General features: G+C 36.8%; 1 protein-coding gene across 4 annotated transcripts in view; it reads left to right on the top strand.

Moving 5' to 3' along the window:
• The first annotated feature begins 402 nt into the window (after positions 1-402).
• Positions 403-15,768, top strand: part of GLS (glutaminase) — an 81,747-nt gene continuing 66,381 nt past the window's right edge. For 2 of the 4 annotated variants that reach the window (XM_028510053.2, XM_036023161.1), the window contains exons 1-3: positions 403-1,000; positions 14,174-14,270; positions 14,626-14,747. In XM_028510053.2, coding sequence (XP_028365854.1) covers positions 588-1,000; positions 14,174-14,270; positions 14,626-14,747 — 632 coding nt within the window. In that variant the 5' untranslated portion in view covers positions 403-587. Of the gene's footprint in view, positions 1,001-1,246; positions 1,665-14,173; positions 14,271-14,625; positions 14,748-15,768 lie in introns of those variants that run through there. The other 2 variants (XM_028510055.2, XM_036023162.1) reach the window with 2 other exon arrangements.

Genomic DNA, 15,768 nt, shown 5'->3' with positions numbered 1-15,768 from the left:
TCCCTAGCAGGTTGAGGACCCAGAGTCTAGGAGCTCATCCGCTTCGTAAATGACAAGGCTCCTGAGTTCCTGGTTCCCAAATAGGGCGGCCTCAGCCTTTGTAAAGAGAGAGGAAGGGGCTATTCTGCAGCCCGGCCTGGCTCTGCCGCCTCACACGTCAGTTTGCTTCCTCTCCCCGCCTCCAGCCAATCCCTCGCCAACCTCGTCGCGCAGGTTGTCTCCAAGAGACATTTGACTGCTCCAGTCCCCAATCAGAAGGGAGGTTGGAACTCTGAGCCAATAGGAGTAGGCGAAGTGGGCAGAGCGCCGGAGTCTTTCCTCCTACCTAGGAGGGTGAGCGCGGAATGTGTACGGCCCTCCCCTGCACTTCAGCCTTAGTGCGGTGCCCTTCGCGGTGAGAGAAGCAGAGGCAGAGGCGGCGGCAACGGGAGGCGGAACCACACCCACACCCACGTCGCTGCCCCTGTCCTTGCTTGTCCTCGCTTGCCCTTTCGCCGTCCTGCGGGATAACGCATCCCGGTAGGAGAGCGGCCGCCCACGCCCCTAGCATCCTTCTCTGTCCAGCCGACACTGACTGACCCGGCGGCATGATGCGGCTTCGAGGTTCGGCGAAGCTGCGGGACCTTCTCCTGCGGCCGTCCGCTGTCCCCAGCGCGGCTCTGAGGCGGGCGCAGCCTCTCGTCACGCTGTGCCAGCGCCCCCGTGGCGGCGGACCGGAGGCCGCCGGGTCTGCGGCCGCCGCGCGGCTGTACCCGTGGTGGGGCGGGGGCGGCCGGCCGGCAGGGCTCCTTGCCCGGGGCTTGTCCAGCTCCCCCTCAGAGATACTCCAGGAATTGGGCAAGGGGGGCACCCAGCAGCAGCAGCAGCAACAGCAGCCGCCGCCGCAGCCAGGGGCGTCACCGCCTGCGGCCCCGCCAGCGCCCGGCCCCAAGGACGGCCCCGGGGAGACGGAAGTGTTCGGCAACCGCGAGGGCAAGGAGCTGGTGGCCTCAGGAGAAAAGTGAGTGTCCCCGCGCGGCGGCGGAGGCCTCGTTACGCGCGTGGGGCCTGGCCCGGGCGGGGCCTGCTGTGGGGCGGGGTGGGAGCGGAGGTTCTAGGAGAAAGAAAGAGATGCCGGGCGGCCTGCGCTGTCTACGCCAAGTGATTAGGCCCAGCCGCGCCCGAGCCTTCCCGGCGCGCGCCCCTCCGCTGGGCCCTACTTTGCCGGGGCCGCCCGGGTGCTTCACCCCCCGCCTGGGAGATGTGGCTGCCTGACCCACGCCGCGTGCGTGCGCCGCGCCCTGGCTCCGGGCTGCAGTAGCTGGGCACGCGCCCAGCCCTTCGTGGGTGATGCCACAGGAACATCTACATAGAGTGACATTTAGGAGTCGGGCGTTAAGCAAAGCCTGTGCTTTCCTGACTCGTCGTTCTTCCAGGCTCGAGTTTCCTCTCAGTCTGCCATGCTGCGCTCTCTGCCACCATCTCTTTGGAAGCCTAGTGTGAGAGTATTCTTAGTATTAACAGGGTGGCTCTTTCAGGCCTGTGTTGGGCCGTCGGGGGCACCGGAAATAATGTTTCCGAAGCAAGATTAGGAGGAAAAAGGTCACGTGGCGGAGAAGATGGGGCACGCACTACAGACCACCTGTGTGCGGTGTGGCTTTGGCCTGTCTGATGTCCTGCGTGAGGTGGGCGATTTTTTGAAAATAAAAGTCAGAATCCCGAAGATGAAATGTGACGGGTAAAACACTAACTGAAACATTGGAGTTAACTGATAGGATGTTATTTCACTTGTACCACACAGCAGTTTAGTCATAGAACAAAATGGGTTTTTCTTACACAGCATGTGAAGCAGTTCCTGGATATTTTGTCTTGTGTGCTATAAATGAACACAAATTTACCTGCCTGCTTGCTTTATACTTTACTGTTTTCTGATACTGTGCTAACATTACATGGTTTCGTCTCCTTTTTATTTATGTTACTACCTCCAGCTCCATAGTACCTTAAGCCAAATCGAAAGAGTGATTCTTAATACTTTCAATATCAGGTCTGTTTAATATTTCCTGTAAGAAGTTGGTACCTTCCTAAAACATTCCAAACTAAAGTTGTTTTCCCAGACTGAAAAAATATTTTTTAAAAAATTGCTTGATGAGCAAAATTTGTGGTATTATGTAATAATGATTACGTGCTACAGAGTAAGTAACCTTATGACCATAGGCACGTATTTAACATCTTCAGTTAAATAACTCAGATCTCTTCAAGACCTAAAAAGCTAGACTTTTGTGAAATTTCTACCTCTCTAATGTTTTTTAGAGACTATAATGTGTATGGTTAATCTCATATGGTACTCATTTTTAACATCATCTGTTTTATCAGACATGTAACTAGTTTAAATACCTGTGCCCAGAATTACAGAATTGCAAAATGCAGTAGCTGGCATTTAAAAGTTGTCCTTCAAGGTTATAGGGTAGGAACTGCTTTTTATTGAAAATGCCTTCCAGTCTCTCTCTCTTCAGGGGCTCTAGTGTCCCCCTTTTATTTCCCTTGTCAGGAAGCTGAGCCCCTTTTGTGATTTACATGTTTTCCAGAAGCTTGAACCTTCATTGCTTTCTAAATAACATCTCTTTTTAGCAATAACTTTGAAACACTATTTTGGCTAATAATAATTACTTACTGACTTATACATAATTGACAATCCTATATTAAAAAAGGGTCCTGTCCTGTCTCCCCAGCCCCCAGAGAATCAGTCTAGGCCAGGGAATCCTTCAAGAATATTTGCTCAGATGTCCTGGAAGTTTGAGTGGCTAATAAGATAATTTTGTTTACCTTAGTTCAAAAGAGATTTTTTGTTTTTTTGCCACCAAAGTTGAAGTAATAGCTGGACTGATTCAAACAAGCATACCTTGCATATTTTGTGGGTTCACTTACACACTGTTGTAATAAAGCGAGTATTGCAATAACAAGCAAGTCGTACTCTTTTTGCTGCTCTTGCCTTCAGTTTGGAAAAAAAAAACAAAAATGCCATACCTGTGAAGTACAGTAAAGCTGAATGCAACAAAATGAGGCATGCCTATATACCATAATCCTGAGAGCTTTCAGTCAAGGATTTCATGAGTGAACCCCAGCTGTCTCCAGTTTATGTATAAAGTGAAGAATACTGGTCTTAAGATTGTGAAAAAATTTTTAATCTGGTTAAAGATCCTGTTTTCTGAATAATCTGCCCTTCTGTAGCTTTCCTACTTTGACTTCTTTCATTTTGCCTTTATGTAATAAACATTTTTCTTGTTCTGGGAGGTAAGCTTCAGTTGATCCTGTTATCCTTTGTAATGCTCAGCTTCCAAAGCATCGTCATCCCTCAGTCAGCAAGCCACCTGGAATGCCAGCACTCACTCAGGACTCTGCTAGGTTTTATAGAGGATTACTAAAAGAAATAGCCAGGAGAAAAATGAGTTAATATTTTGTAAAGGGCTTACTTAGAACAGTATTTGGCATATGTTAAGTACAACATAACTGTTTATTAAATAAATAAGAATAAAATTGCTTTGCTATTGTAAAACCTGACAAGGACATTGGTCTTTGAATTTTAGGCTCACACATGAGAAACTTTTTTAGTTTCCAGAAAAAAAAGTTATGTTATAAGTGTGTTTCTTATAGGAAACTATGTGACTTGCACTGTTTACCCTTTTGCCCTGCTTACCAGTAAGCTCGGAGTGAATTTAATATTTAAATTTAGCAATTTTATTAGTTCACATAGCTGGGTATTTGCTTTTCCTTCTTACCTTGGTCTAACTATATTTTACCAACCTTATCGTATTATATTATGGAAAGCAGTGGGATATAAACAAGTTACCTACTTATCTTTTTCCGATGGTCAGACACTTTGAGTCATTGTCATTCTAGTATTTGCCATCTCCTTCAACCAACTTCAATTCTGGTTTAGGTTAAGATTTTAATACTATCTCTAATATTTTATGGAAAAATGTAATGATCTGTGTCCAGTTTTCCATGTAGTTCTCTTATTTAATTTTGTTATTGTCATTCTGTCATTCTGAAAACCACTTTGCTGAGCTTTCTCAGTTTTTAAGTTGTCTCTCTTCTTTCCTGACTCTTTTTGAGTTTGTTCACCCTGAGGCTGAGGCCTTTGCTTCTTTTCCATTTGTCTGCCTTCTCAAGAGCATATCCCTTCTCTCAGTCTTGACTCTTGTCTTTGTGTAGGTAATATTATCTCCCCTCCAAGTTCTGTTTTGTCATTTACCTCCATATATCTGATGACTTCAAATTTAAAATCTGTGCCCCCATATCAATTCTTTTTTTTAAATCCTCACCCAAAAATATTTTTTAAATTGATTTTAGGGGAGAGGAAGGGGGGAGGAATGGGGAGAGACAGAGAGACAAAAACACCAATGTGAGAAAGAAACATCATTTGGGTGTCTCCTGTACTCACACTGACCAGGAATTGAACCCACAACCTTTGATGTATGGGACAAGGCCCCAACCATCTGAACCACCTGGCAAGGGTCCCATATCCATTCTCTTGTCTCTCTTCAATCTATTTTGCATATTGTTTTGAGATTAATTATAGACTTTTAATTTTAAAATATCACTGGAATAAGTATTATAAAAAAGTCTCAGACCATGCTATAGCATTGAAGTGGGTTTTGTTTTGTTTTGTTTTTTGCTTATTTATTAATTTTTGGACAGAAGGGGAGGGAGAAAGAGAGGGAGAGAAACCTCAATGTATGGTTGCCTCTTACATGTCCCCCACTGGGGACCTGGCCTGCAACCCAGGCATGTACTCTGACTGGGAATTGAACCAGCGACCCTTTGGTTTGCAGGCCAGTGTTCAGTCCACTGAGCCACACAAGCCAGAGCAGCATTGAAGATTCTTGATTAACCTTTATACCAATGCTTATCTTAACATAGCCATTTTTATCATAGTATCTTTTTCTCTGTCAAGCATCCATACTTCATTTCTGTAAAGCCCAGAAGTATATTCTAGGGTCCTTGCGAAGGATTGGCATGTGGGGACGAGGGGGCATTTTACTATTTAATTAGAAAGGAAAAGTGATCAAACAGAAGGACCAGGCTGGGAAAGTAGCAGTATTTGTAATGCTCTTTAGAGAATAGGTAATCATGCCTATCTTCTACAACATTGAAAGTATTCCATTAAAACAACATCATTTTTTCTCTATCAGATTGGCAGATGTTAAGTTAAAGCAAGTAATGCAAAGGTTATGGGAAGTGGAACTCTTACGTTGTTAGTAGAAGTATAAATTAGTTCAGCTGTTTGGGGGGGCAGTTTGGTAGTATCTGTTGAAAACGGCATACTTACATGCAATAATTGTGTGTTTGCTCACCTATTCAAAGTTACAGCATTTCAAAAATATTTTTAAATTAAAATAGAATAATTATTATACTAAAAGTGAAAGTGCACACAAAAGTGATTTCAGCTACCCTCAGATACTATGACTTTGTTTCAGGAGTTTATATTCTTAAGAAATGCAAAGCAAGGGCCAGAGAATCATTACATTCTGTCGAGAATTGAATTTCAAAGTAAGATTAAATACTTATGCACTTCAGCAAACATTGAATTAGGCCTATAGAATAGTACTGATAATAAAATTGAGATAGTGTTTGGCAGGTATAGGTAATACATTTTGGAATCAAAAGACAATCTGTTGAAATAGATGACATTCTGTTACAATCATTTAATAATGCATTTGTTTTTAATTTGTAAAAGCATATTTTCAGTTAACTTAAGGTAAAATCAAAATTGAAAGTATAATTTTGATAAGTGTTTTCTCAGTGAACCTCCTCAGTCATTTTATTTGTGATTTCCTCAATATTAAAATTGTTTTTATTATCAGTGAGGTTTTAATGGGATCATAACACATATACCACTTTTGCTGCCTAATGTTTACATTAAACCACACATCTATTTAGCTTCAATACATCTATATATGATCTGTAATTAACAAACTGCATGCTACTAATAAATATTCAGATGAGAGTCACTGAAAGAGCATGTGTTAGATCCAGAAATTTAGTCTCCTTGAGTTTTAGCTTGTTTTCAGGTTTTACTGTTTTACAAAGAAGTCTGTCTACCTCCGAATCAACTAGTTCAGGATATGACAATCAAATAAAGTTTAGTCATTTTTTTAGAGACAGTATGTAGGGAAAAGTTATTGGGGACAGAGAGGCAAGGGTGTAGGACACTATTTTAGTGTGGAAAAAATGTCACCTTGAAGAGAAATGTGTTGAAGATATTTGTGGGTTTCTTTGAGTTTAAAAAAAATTACTTGAAATCAATAAAAAGCTGTATACTAGCATCTTCTTGTAGTACTAAGGTAAAGAAAAATTATGTCTGTAGAAACTGAAAGTCTAATTGTAGGATTTGTATTCGTTAAGGATCTCAATCTTTAAATCCTATATAAACCAAGGAGTTGCTTGTCTGTGCACTTTTCCACTTTTTAAGTCATTTGCTACTAAGAGGAATGCTTGCCCTGACTGGTGTGGCTCAGTTGCTTGGGCATCCTTTGGCAAAGTGAAAGATTGCTGGTTTGATTCCTGGTCAGGGCACATACTTGTTGCGGGTTCAGTCCCCTGTTGGGGCATGTACTGGAGGCAACCAATCAATGTTTCTTACATGGATGTATTCTCTCCCTCTTCTTCCCTCCCTAGACAAACAAAGAAAGAAATAATCTTTTTTTAAAGGAGGAATGCTTAAGAAAGCCTAGTGAACTTTATAAAAATAGTTACTATGTAATCATTGATATCTCTAAGTGAGGTAAATAGCTTTCAAGTAGAGATGCTGTTAGTATGATTTTATTCTGGAATCTACTCAGATGTGAAATTGCTTTGGTTATGAAACAGTACATATGACTGATTACTGGCTGACCACCTACGATGTAGTAGAAACGAAACATTAATGTGTCTTGGCTTCCTTAGGGACGTATCCCTGGTAGGTAAGTAACATTACTGCTTACTAAAGAAATGTTTATGGTGAAAACACTAATTTTAAAACACAGAACTACTGATATTGCATGATGAACAAAAGTTGATAGCTTTCAAGATTTACAAATACATTTTTTGCATACTGCTTTTTTGGTACACGCCTCTAAAGAAGATTTTTAAATTGTCATATTGATGAGGATGTTGAGTGACATAGGTACTTCCTTAGATTCATGGTAGGGGTTATTAAAAGATTACAGACTTTCTGAAGAACAATTTTTAAATTGTATGAAGAACTGTAAATATATTCTCTAGAGTAACAAAGTAATCTAGGTATAGAAAAGATTTACTAATATTTTGGCACAGTATTATGCATATTAGAGAAGAGTGGGGAAAAACTTGTGTTCAACATTAGTGGAATGGTTAAATTATGGTACATCTACATGAAAGTCTCTTATTTGGTTATTTAAAATGTATACAGATTCTTTTTATGGATATAAGGAAAATATAAGTTGGGTCAAAAGTTAGAATGCAGATATTTTAATATCTCGAATGATCTTAAGCTTTTGAAAAAAAATGCTTTAAAAAGTGATAGAGGGAAATAAGCTGCAATGATAATACCAGCTGTGGTTTGTGAGACTGAACATTATTTTTCTTGTCTCCTTGAAGTTACTTTTAAGACTTCCCTTTATAAGTATATATAATGGTTATATATAACCTCAATAATCAAAAGAATGACACTATTAAGTTTTATTTATTTTTTAAAAGGTTCTTTTTTTTTTTTTTTTCTTTGAGATAGAGAGAGGAAAGAAGGGAGAAAAACAGATCAGTTGCCTCTTGCATGCCCCCAACTGGGGACCTGGCCAGGATCTAACTGGCAAATTTTCAGCCCGCAGGCAGGCGCTCAATCCATTGAGCCACACCACCCAGGGCCACACTGTTAAATTTTAAATTGTTAATCTCTGCTATTCTCTTCTGGTCTGCTTTTCTAATATCCTGTTGCTGTTATGTATAATAGTAAGCACCATTTACAGTAAAAAATAGTAAGCACCACTTACATGAAAAAAGATTATGAATAGGTTTGTGCTGTTGCTATTTATCAATATTATTCAGTTACAGTCACTACAATTTTTTATTTCTAAACTATTCTTGGTATAAGTCCCCTTAGAAAATGTTGCATATTTTTCTGCCATTTTAAAACATTATAATGAATGGGGTCGAACATTTCCCATTAAGTTATCTTTAGTATAAGTGAGCATTACTACACAGTGCTAAAACAGTGATGCTCTAAGCCAAGTGTTGGCAAACTTTCTCTGAAGGGCAAAATAATACATAATCTTGGCTTTGCAGGCTATCTAATCCCTGTTAAAACTTTTCAAATCAGCTGTTGTAGCAAAATAGCCATAGACAATAGGTAAATAAACAAACATGGCTGTCTTAAAATAAAACTTTATTTATAAAAACAGGTGGTCCCCTGCTATAGTTTGCTGTTAGTGGCCCCTGCACTAAACTGTGTTTAGTTATATAAGGTAGTCTTTCATACTGATTGGTTCTGCTTTGAATGAGTTCTGTGGATTTTTGTGTCTTTTTATCAGTTGCTACATCTTGTTCCTGTCCTTCATGTCTCTACTATAGCTATTTTCACTCTCACCTTCTATACCCATTGCCCTTAGCTTTAAGAGAAATGTGGTAAAATAAATATAAAATTTATTGGTTTAACATTTTGTAAGTATACAATTCAGCGACATTAAGTACTCCCCTTATTTAAAAGAACCCAGGTAATTGAGCTTTATGTATAAAATGTGTGTACATAAGTCCTTTACGTGCACATAGGTCCTGAGTCAATAAAATTTATGGTTTTTAGTGTAGGAATTTAGGAGATTTATTTTTAGCAATCCAAAAACTGAGAATTAAAGTTGGAAATGATTATAAAGACATCTTAATTCCCCCTCATTTTACATATTTTATAAACTGGCCACAGATATTAAAAGACCTAATCAAGCTCATACATTATTAGGATTTCTTAAAAAAATCTAGTACTAGCAGATTAATAAAACACTGTGTTGAATTGATTACTTTTTGAGGTTCAGGATTGGAAGAGACCTTAACATCCCATCTCCTCAGCTGATACACTTCTTTTTTCTTTTATAAAAATTCCCCTGTAGGCTGTTACTCATTTTTTGCCTGAGTACTTTCTGACAAGAGAATTCACTTCCTTAGCAGGCAGCCCATTCCATTTTCAGAGCTGTTTTGTACTATGAGTAGTTTAAGTTTGCCTTTTATTAATATCTACCCATGTATTTTAGTTATTTTAAAGTAAACATCTCTGCTGTGGTATCAAAGTGGCTGAAGTGACAGAATTCACACAATACCGGTATTTTTACAACTAGAATGATTTGTTAAAGGATACTTGACTAAAGGAATATCTGGTTGAAAGGACTAACAGAGTTGGACATTGGAGGCTTGATCTGCTATGTCCTCATCCCCCCATCAGAGACAGGCAGATTGCCACCCCTGCTCCACCACCACCCATTAGACTTATGAAGCTGTACATGTGGACAAATTACCATTAGCTGATATGAATAGCCCAGCCATTTCTTCACATAAAGCTAGCTTTTGTGCTTCCTTCTTTGGCTTGATCTTCAATAAATTTCAATAAAGTCCAATCAAAACAGCAGCCCTAATTTAATATAATCTCATCCTTGCTTTTTCAGGATGCAGTTTTAACAAGGCAGAACAAAAATTTAATCACCTAACATTTTCAAGGATAAAAATTGACCTTTGTCAAGAAAGCTGTAAGTTTAGGGTGACCATCCACCATAGCCTGCTTTTAGTTAGGCCACCACATGTGGTTACTTTCCATTTCTGGGTTTGTAAGGCCCACCATGTGGGCCTCCCCTCAGCTTTTCAGGTTTAGTATGTGGTCCCTTTTTCATCGACACAGCAGGAAGTACCTAGGAGTGGAAACCAAGAACCAGCTCTCTTAAACTAATTCTGGTCCAGTGACTCAAGAGTTGTGTGACATTGGACATGCTGCTTGATTTTGAGACTGTCCTTATCTGTAAATTGGGAACTGTTTACCCACCTTGCTTTACTGCCTAGGATTTTGAGATAAAACAACAAAGTGTTTTTTTTTTTTAACAGTAAATCTTCAAAATATGTAAGACCTTTCTTTTATATTCCACCAACAATAACTCTTGGGGTGAAGTAACTTAGAGAGTAAGTAGAATTTGTCACTTTGTCAGACATATAATGGTTAGCTCTAGATAGTTAGCTACCTTCAATTCAACTTTCAACCTCACAGGTTTAATCTGCTGTTTGCTGGTGATGGTGGACACAGTAAGATCACTCAAATTCAAAACGATACATAACATTTAGAAAGAAAAAAATTGTTTTTAAAGATCATTTTTGGGGTGGTAGTTCGTCATTTATTGGTTGACTTAACATAGATTTCTTTCAGCCATGAAAATTAGGTATTTTAATGGCTTGTAGGTAGAAAAAGACACGTTAATTCATATATCCTAAGTTCTGGTTGTTTGCTGTTCTTTACAAACATCTAGTGAATGCTTAACTTCGTTGCTTTGGTAGTTGTATTTCCTTTGCCTGAAATCCCCATTTGTTGCCATGTTTCCAGCTCCTACCCAGCTTTCAAGTCTAATTCAAATTCTACCTATTCTAAAAAACCTTGACCTTATTAGTCCACAGTAAAGTAATTTTCAGTGATTGGATCCCATAAATCTTTTCCCATAATTCTGCCTTACATATATTGTTCTATTTCCCTTTTAGGTTGTAAGCAACAACTAACAGCATTGTACATATCATAGATGGCAGTTACATGCATGGGGATTTTTTTAAAGAAATCATTTGTTTTTTTAGGCAGATATTTTATGAGGATAAAGTAGGGGAAGGAATGGGTAAAAGAAGGAACAAAGTGATGGTGAATGGATCTTAAAGGCAGAAATTAGAAAGGAAATGAGGGAGAATAAAAGGAAAGAAATAAAAAGTACAAAACAAGGATTTTTCTTTGGATTTACTAATCTATGCATGTTCTGTTTTAGTTGTTGAGTGTCATTACCATTTATGTTTTTCTTTAGGGTATCTTCAGGGATCACTTGGGTTGATTAATATTGAATTAATATTAATAAACAATAAGTATTTGTTGAATTATAAATTGGATTAATATCAATAAATTCATAAATATCGATATTGGTAACATTAAAATATTAATGTTAGGGTTTGGAAGCTTGCTATAATCTTTAAACTTAAATACTTCTCAAGGATTTTCTACTTACTGTATAGTTATTGAAAACTGAGTTTTTAGCTTTTGAATTTTAATAGCAAAATATGTTATTATGAAGTGTTGTCAAAAGCCATACTCAATTTGAGGAGGAAAAGGGGACAAAAAAGATGTTTGGAGTAATTTCTACCTGTGTGAAATTTGGGGAGAATCTGTATATTTGTTCACCAGATTGTTGAAGATAACTCATTCTCAGATCAGAGTCTGAGCTTTTGAATGCTAAGATAGGTAGTATTTTATTTTTGTTAATTTTGACCATTTATTTTGTGAGAATAGTTTTTAGAGATGGCTTAAATCTCTCTCTTGTGGATAAAAATTAGTCTCGTCCAAAAACAAATAAATATTCATCTTTTTTGCTAGCCATGGCAATAATTCAGTCACTTTAATTTTTTTTTTTGCACTATGTTCCATAAGCTAAAGAAGTCTATACGTATTTTATGTTATTTATATAGCTTTTAAGCAAAGCAAAAACTGTTTACTGGTGCAATAAATACATAGAAATGTTATCCTGCAGTTTTTTTAAAGTGATAAAGTACCACTGTCTGAAGTTTATTTGACAAACCATTTTCTGTTAATAATTGGTATGTTCGAATTTTTCACTGATTTCCCGGCTCAGCTTTTCTTTCAATAACTAACTTATTAGTATTGTTGAACACTTGAATGGTTTTAGATATGGGTAAGGCCAAGAAAAACTATATTATAACAGTAATAACAATTAATAACTAGCTAGTAAATTTGAAACCTAGTATACTATAGTGATAAATGGCTTGGACTCTGGATTAACAGAAATCCATCTCTGCCTTTATACAGTCTTGGGAAGTTTCATGTGTCTGACCCTCTGTTTCCTCATTTGTGAAATGGGGATGGAGTTACACGTTTTTTCAACAAATAGTAAACCAGGAACCATACTGTATTTTGGGTAATAATAATACCTTGTGTCAGAAGGTCATTGAAGGGATTACATTAGAATGCATGCTCTATGAGTATTTAGAATGTAAGTTACTCATTAATTTTAGCTCTTATTTTTACAATATTGCAAATACATTTTTTTAATCCTCACTCGGGGCTATTTTCAGAGAGAAACAGACAGACAGACACACAGACATCGATGTGAGAGAGAAACGTGAATTGGCTGCCTCCCACACACACCCCAACTGGGGACCGAACCCACAACCTTTCATCATATGGGACAACACTTCAACCAATTGAGCCATCAGGCCAGAGCCAGAAATACATTTTAAAAAGTTTTCTAGGAGCCAAAATTGTTTCAGGGAATAATTATATATCCAGGATATATCACTAAATTATGCTATGTGTGAAGTTTATTTAAAATCTTGGCCTGAAATTCATATATATTAAGGTTAACTTTAAAAACTGAAAGTTATAATAGCTTTGAACACACATAAATTATATTAATGTCAACATTAATATTTTAGGAGAAATTATATATTTGCATGTATAAATGTACATGCTCTATGAACCAACTCTATTTTCTATTGTTTTTTTAAGATAGAAGATCACTAATAATAAGGAAGTAATTATATTAAGTAATTACTAAATACATGTGGTCAGTCTTAACTAAAGTATGGAACTATTAAATAATCTTTCGGTAATCTAGTACATATTTGGACACCTAGAAAAGCTTTTTTAACAGTATAAAAACACAATTTTAAAAAGACTTATGCCGTGGAACAGTTTATTTTACAAGAGTAGTTACAGTGTTTTCCTTTTAAAGTTGCCATTATACTAATGGCTAGTCCAGAATTGACTTAAGGTCTGACTGAATTTAAGAAAACAAGTATTCCCTCCTTCTTTTCTCTCATAATTTTCTCTCTTGCTACCTTGAAATACAGGTAAAGTCCTTTCCAGAATATTTTATACATACAGATATATATATATATGTATATACACAGATGTATATATTTCTCCCCCATTTTAATAAATATGGGTGGGGAACAGTTAATCTGTCTTAGATCTGTAGGTAGTCCTTATAACATGGCTGTAGTGCTTATTAACAGTATTGATGGACAGGATAATGAAATGTGTTAATTTCAGTTTCTAACCCTTCCAAAAGAAGACATTTAATATGTTTATTGTAGTTTGTTTACTTGAAAGATTTTCAATGTATAGGAAAAAGTTCCTTTCTTGTTTAAAAGTTTGGTTAATCATAGTATTTTACTAATTAGTTAATTAAGATTTTAATGACAAAAATTTTTATTTTAACAGGCTTTCTGATTTGTGGCATTTGATCTGTATATGTAAACCTAGAACATTTAGAAATAGTAACTGTAGGTACCATCAGTTGAGTATTTACTCTCTGCCAGGCAGTGTTCTTAAGGTATTGAATGTGTAAGTGAGCTGTTCCTCACAATAACCCTGTGAGGTAGGTGCTATTATCTCCCTTTCTCAGAAGAAGAAACTGAATTGCAGGTCAATTTACACAAGGTGACTCAGTTTAAGTATTATAGCCAGGATTCGAGAACTTGTATGCTAATCTTTACCGCCTAGTACTTAATTGCTGTCTCCCTCAGATTTTGCAGTCAGGTTAACTATTTGAATAATACGTAAATATAGTCATTTAAAAAAAAAGCGAAGTTTTGACTCTTACCTGAACTTTTGCTGAGCTCTGTAATTAATATTAGGTGATTGTATTAGTCTGTGCAGGAAGGTATAGCTGTATCAGATGGCTAGGCATTAGCACAGCAACAAATGGTAATCAAGATTTTAAAACCTGGAATTTAAAAATACCTGTACTCATTAATGAATCATTATTTTCTTGTTTTTCAGTGCAGTTTCAGTGCATTGATTTTGATAAATCTATGTAATATGTATACTTAATGAGATCAATTCAGTTATAATCTGGTTTAGTGAATATTTAATAATAAATGTAGGTAAATCTATTAGAATCTTCACACAAGGATTAATTTTGTCTTCTTTTCTCCCCTTTAGTAAAATAAAACAGGGTCTGTTACCTAGCTTGGAAGATTTGCTGTTCTATACAATTGCAGAAGGACAAGAGAAAATACCCGTTCATAAATTTATTACAGTAAGTTTCTGCACTTATCTGTCTTAAACTCTTTAAAGGTAGTAATGAATCAGTAATGCAGATATATTGAAATGTAGTCTTAAAGGTCATTTGACATGTAGATTCTGACTGACTATTTCCCTTACTGTGTTTTCAAATTTTTATTATGCTCATTTCAAGGTAATCAGTGAAAGAAAATGAAAGAAAGAATTGAGAAACTTGTCCAGAAAGTGGGTAATAGTGACACTAAAATGCCATATACATATTCAGGTCTTGGGTAGAAGTTTTTATGTACAGGAATAAAAACTTTTAGTTGGAATAAGCATAAACATTATTTGCACTATGTATTTACAAACTCTTATTTTTTTAAAAACAGGCACTCAAATCTACAGGATTGCGAACGTCTGATCCCAGGTTGAAAGAGTGTATGGATATGTTAAGATTAACTCTTCAAACAACATCAGATGGTGTCATGCTAGACAAAGATCTTTTTAAAAAGTAAAAATTTCTGACAAACATTTAATGGTGATTGCTATGCTATATGGTGGTTTTTATTTTAAAACAAAATTGCATCTTTTAAGGCCAGTGCTTCCTGTGCAACTGAAACAAAAACTGGGTTTTATAAACATCAATTGTTTGAAGAACTTGGTGCACATTAAAGTTCTGTAATACATTGGGGTGTTGTATACTTTAAAACTGCTCTAAGGAAATGTAGCTATGGATGTTTACAGTGTACAGTACCTAGAGATTGCATTCAGTTTAAATAGAGAATACTCTTTGTCCTGTAATGGCTGAAATTGAGCACCAGTTCATCTGAATGTCTTGCAGGCTTTCTCACCATGGTCTCAGTTTCTTTCTTTCAAGGTGATTTAGATGACATTATAAAAAAAGAGTTTCAGACAGCCTGTATTTCTTAGATTTACAATTTTTCATTGTTTGCTTCTCTCCTCTCTTTAGATGTATTAACAGATAGGCTTTTGACTATTTTAGTTTTCTTCAAATATTTAAAAACTAAAGATAACTTTGGAGATTAATGCCTTGATTTGGTTGATTGAGAATATTTTTTATTTTCGTATTTGCTTGTTTATTATTGTGTTCATTAATGTGTTCCTATTAGTCTGAATTAATGATTTAATGGACAGCATGTTTGTAATGGATCCCAAAGAGGTCACTTGTATTTTAAACTACTAATAAAGTGAAAACTAGTATAAAATTGTAAATACTAGTATAAGACATTGGCCTTTTTCAGACTACAGGCTTAGGTTGAAATATCCAAAGAATTCCAGCATCAGCCTTGAAAATTTATTTGTATGTATATATGTAATTTTATTTAGTTTTCTTTTATTTTCTTTGGGGGGCTGGATGATATTTGTTCTAGATATCTCCTGGGAATGTCCTGGAATTTTAAGTCATTTGAGGTATAAGTATTTAACTGAGGTCCTTCAAATTTTCTTGGCATGCTCTGCAGCACTGCTGACAGTGTGGGTTTATTTTTTCACCACAAGGGTTCTTAATTCTG

This window comes from Phyllostomus discolor, chromosome 4 (genome assembly GCF_004126475.2).
Source record: "Phyllostomus discolor isolate MPI-MPIP mPhyDis1 chromosome 4, mPhyDis1.pri.v3, whole genome shotgun sequence".
Lineage (NCBI taxonomy): Eukaryota > Metazoa > Chordata > Mammalia > Chiroptera > Phyllostomidae > Phyllostomus > Phyllostomus discolor.
This window is presented reverse-complemented; position numbering and strand designations above follow the sequence as displayed.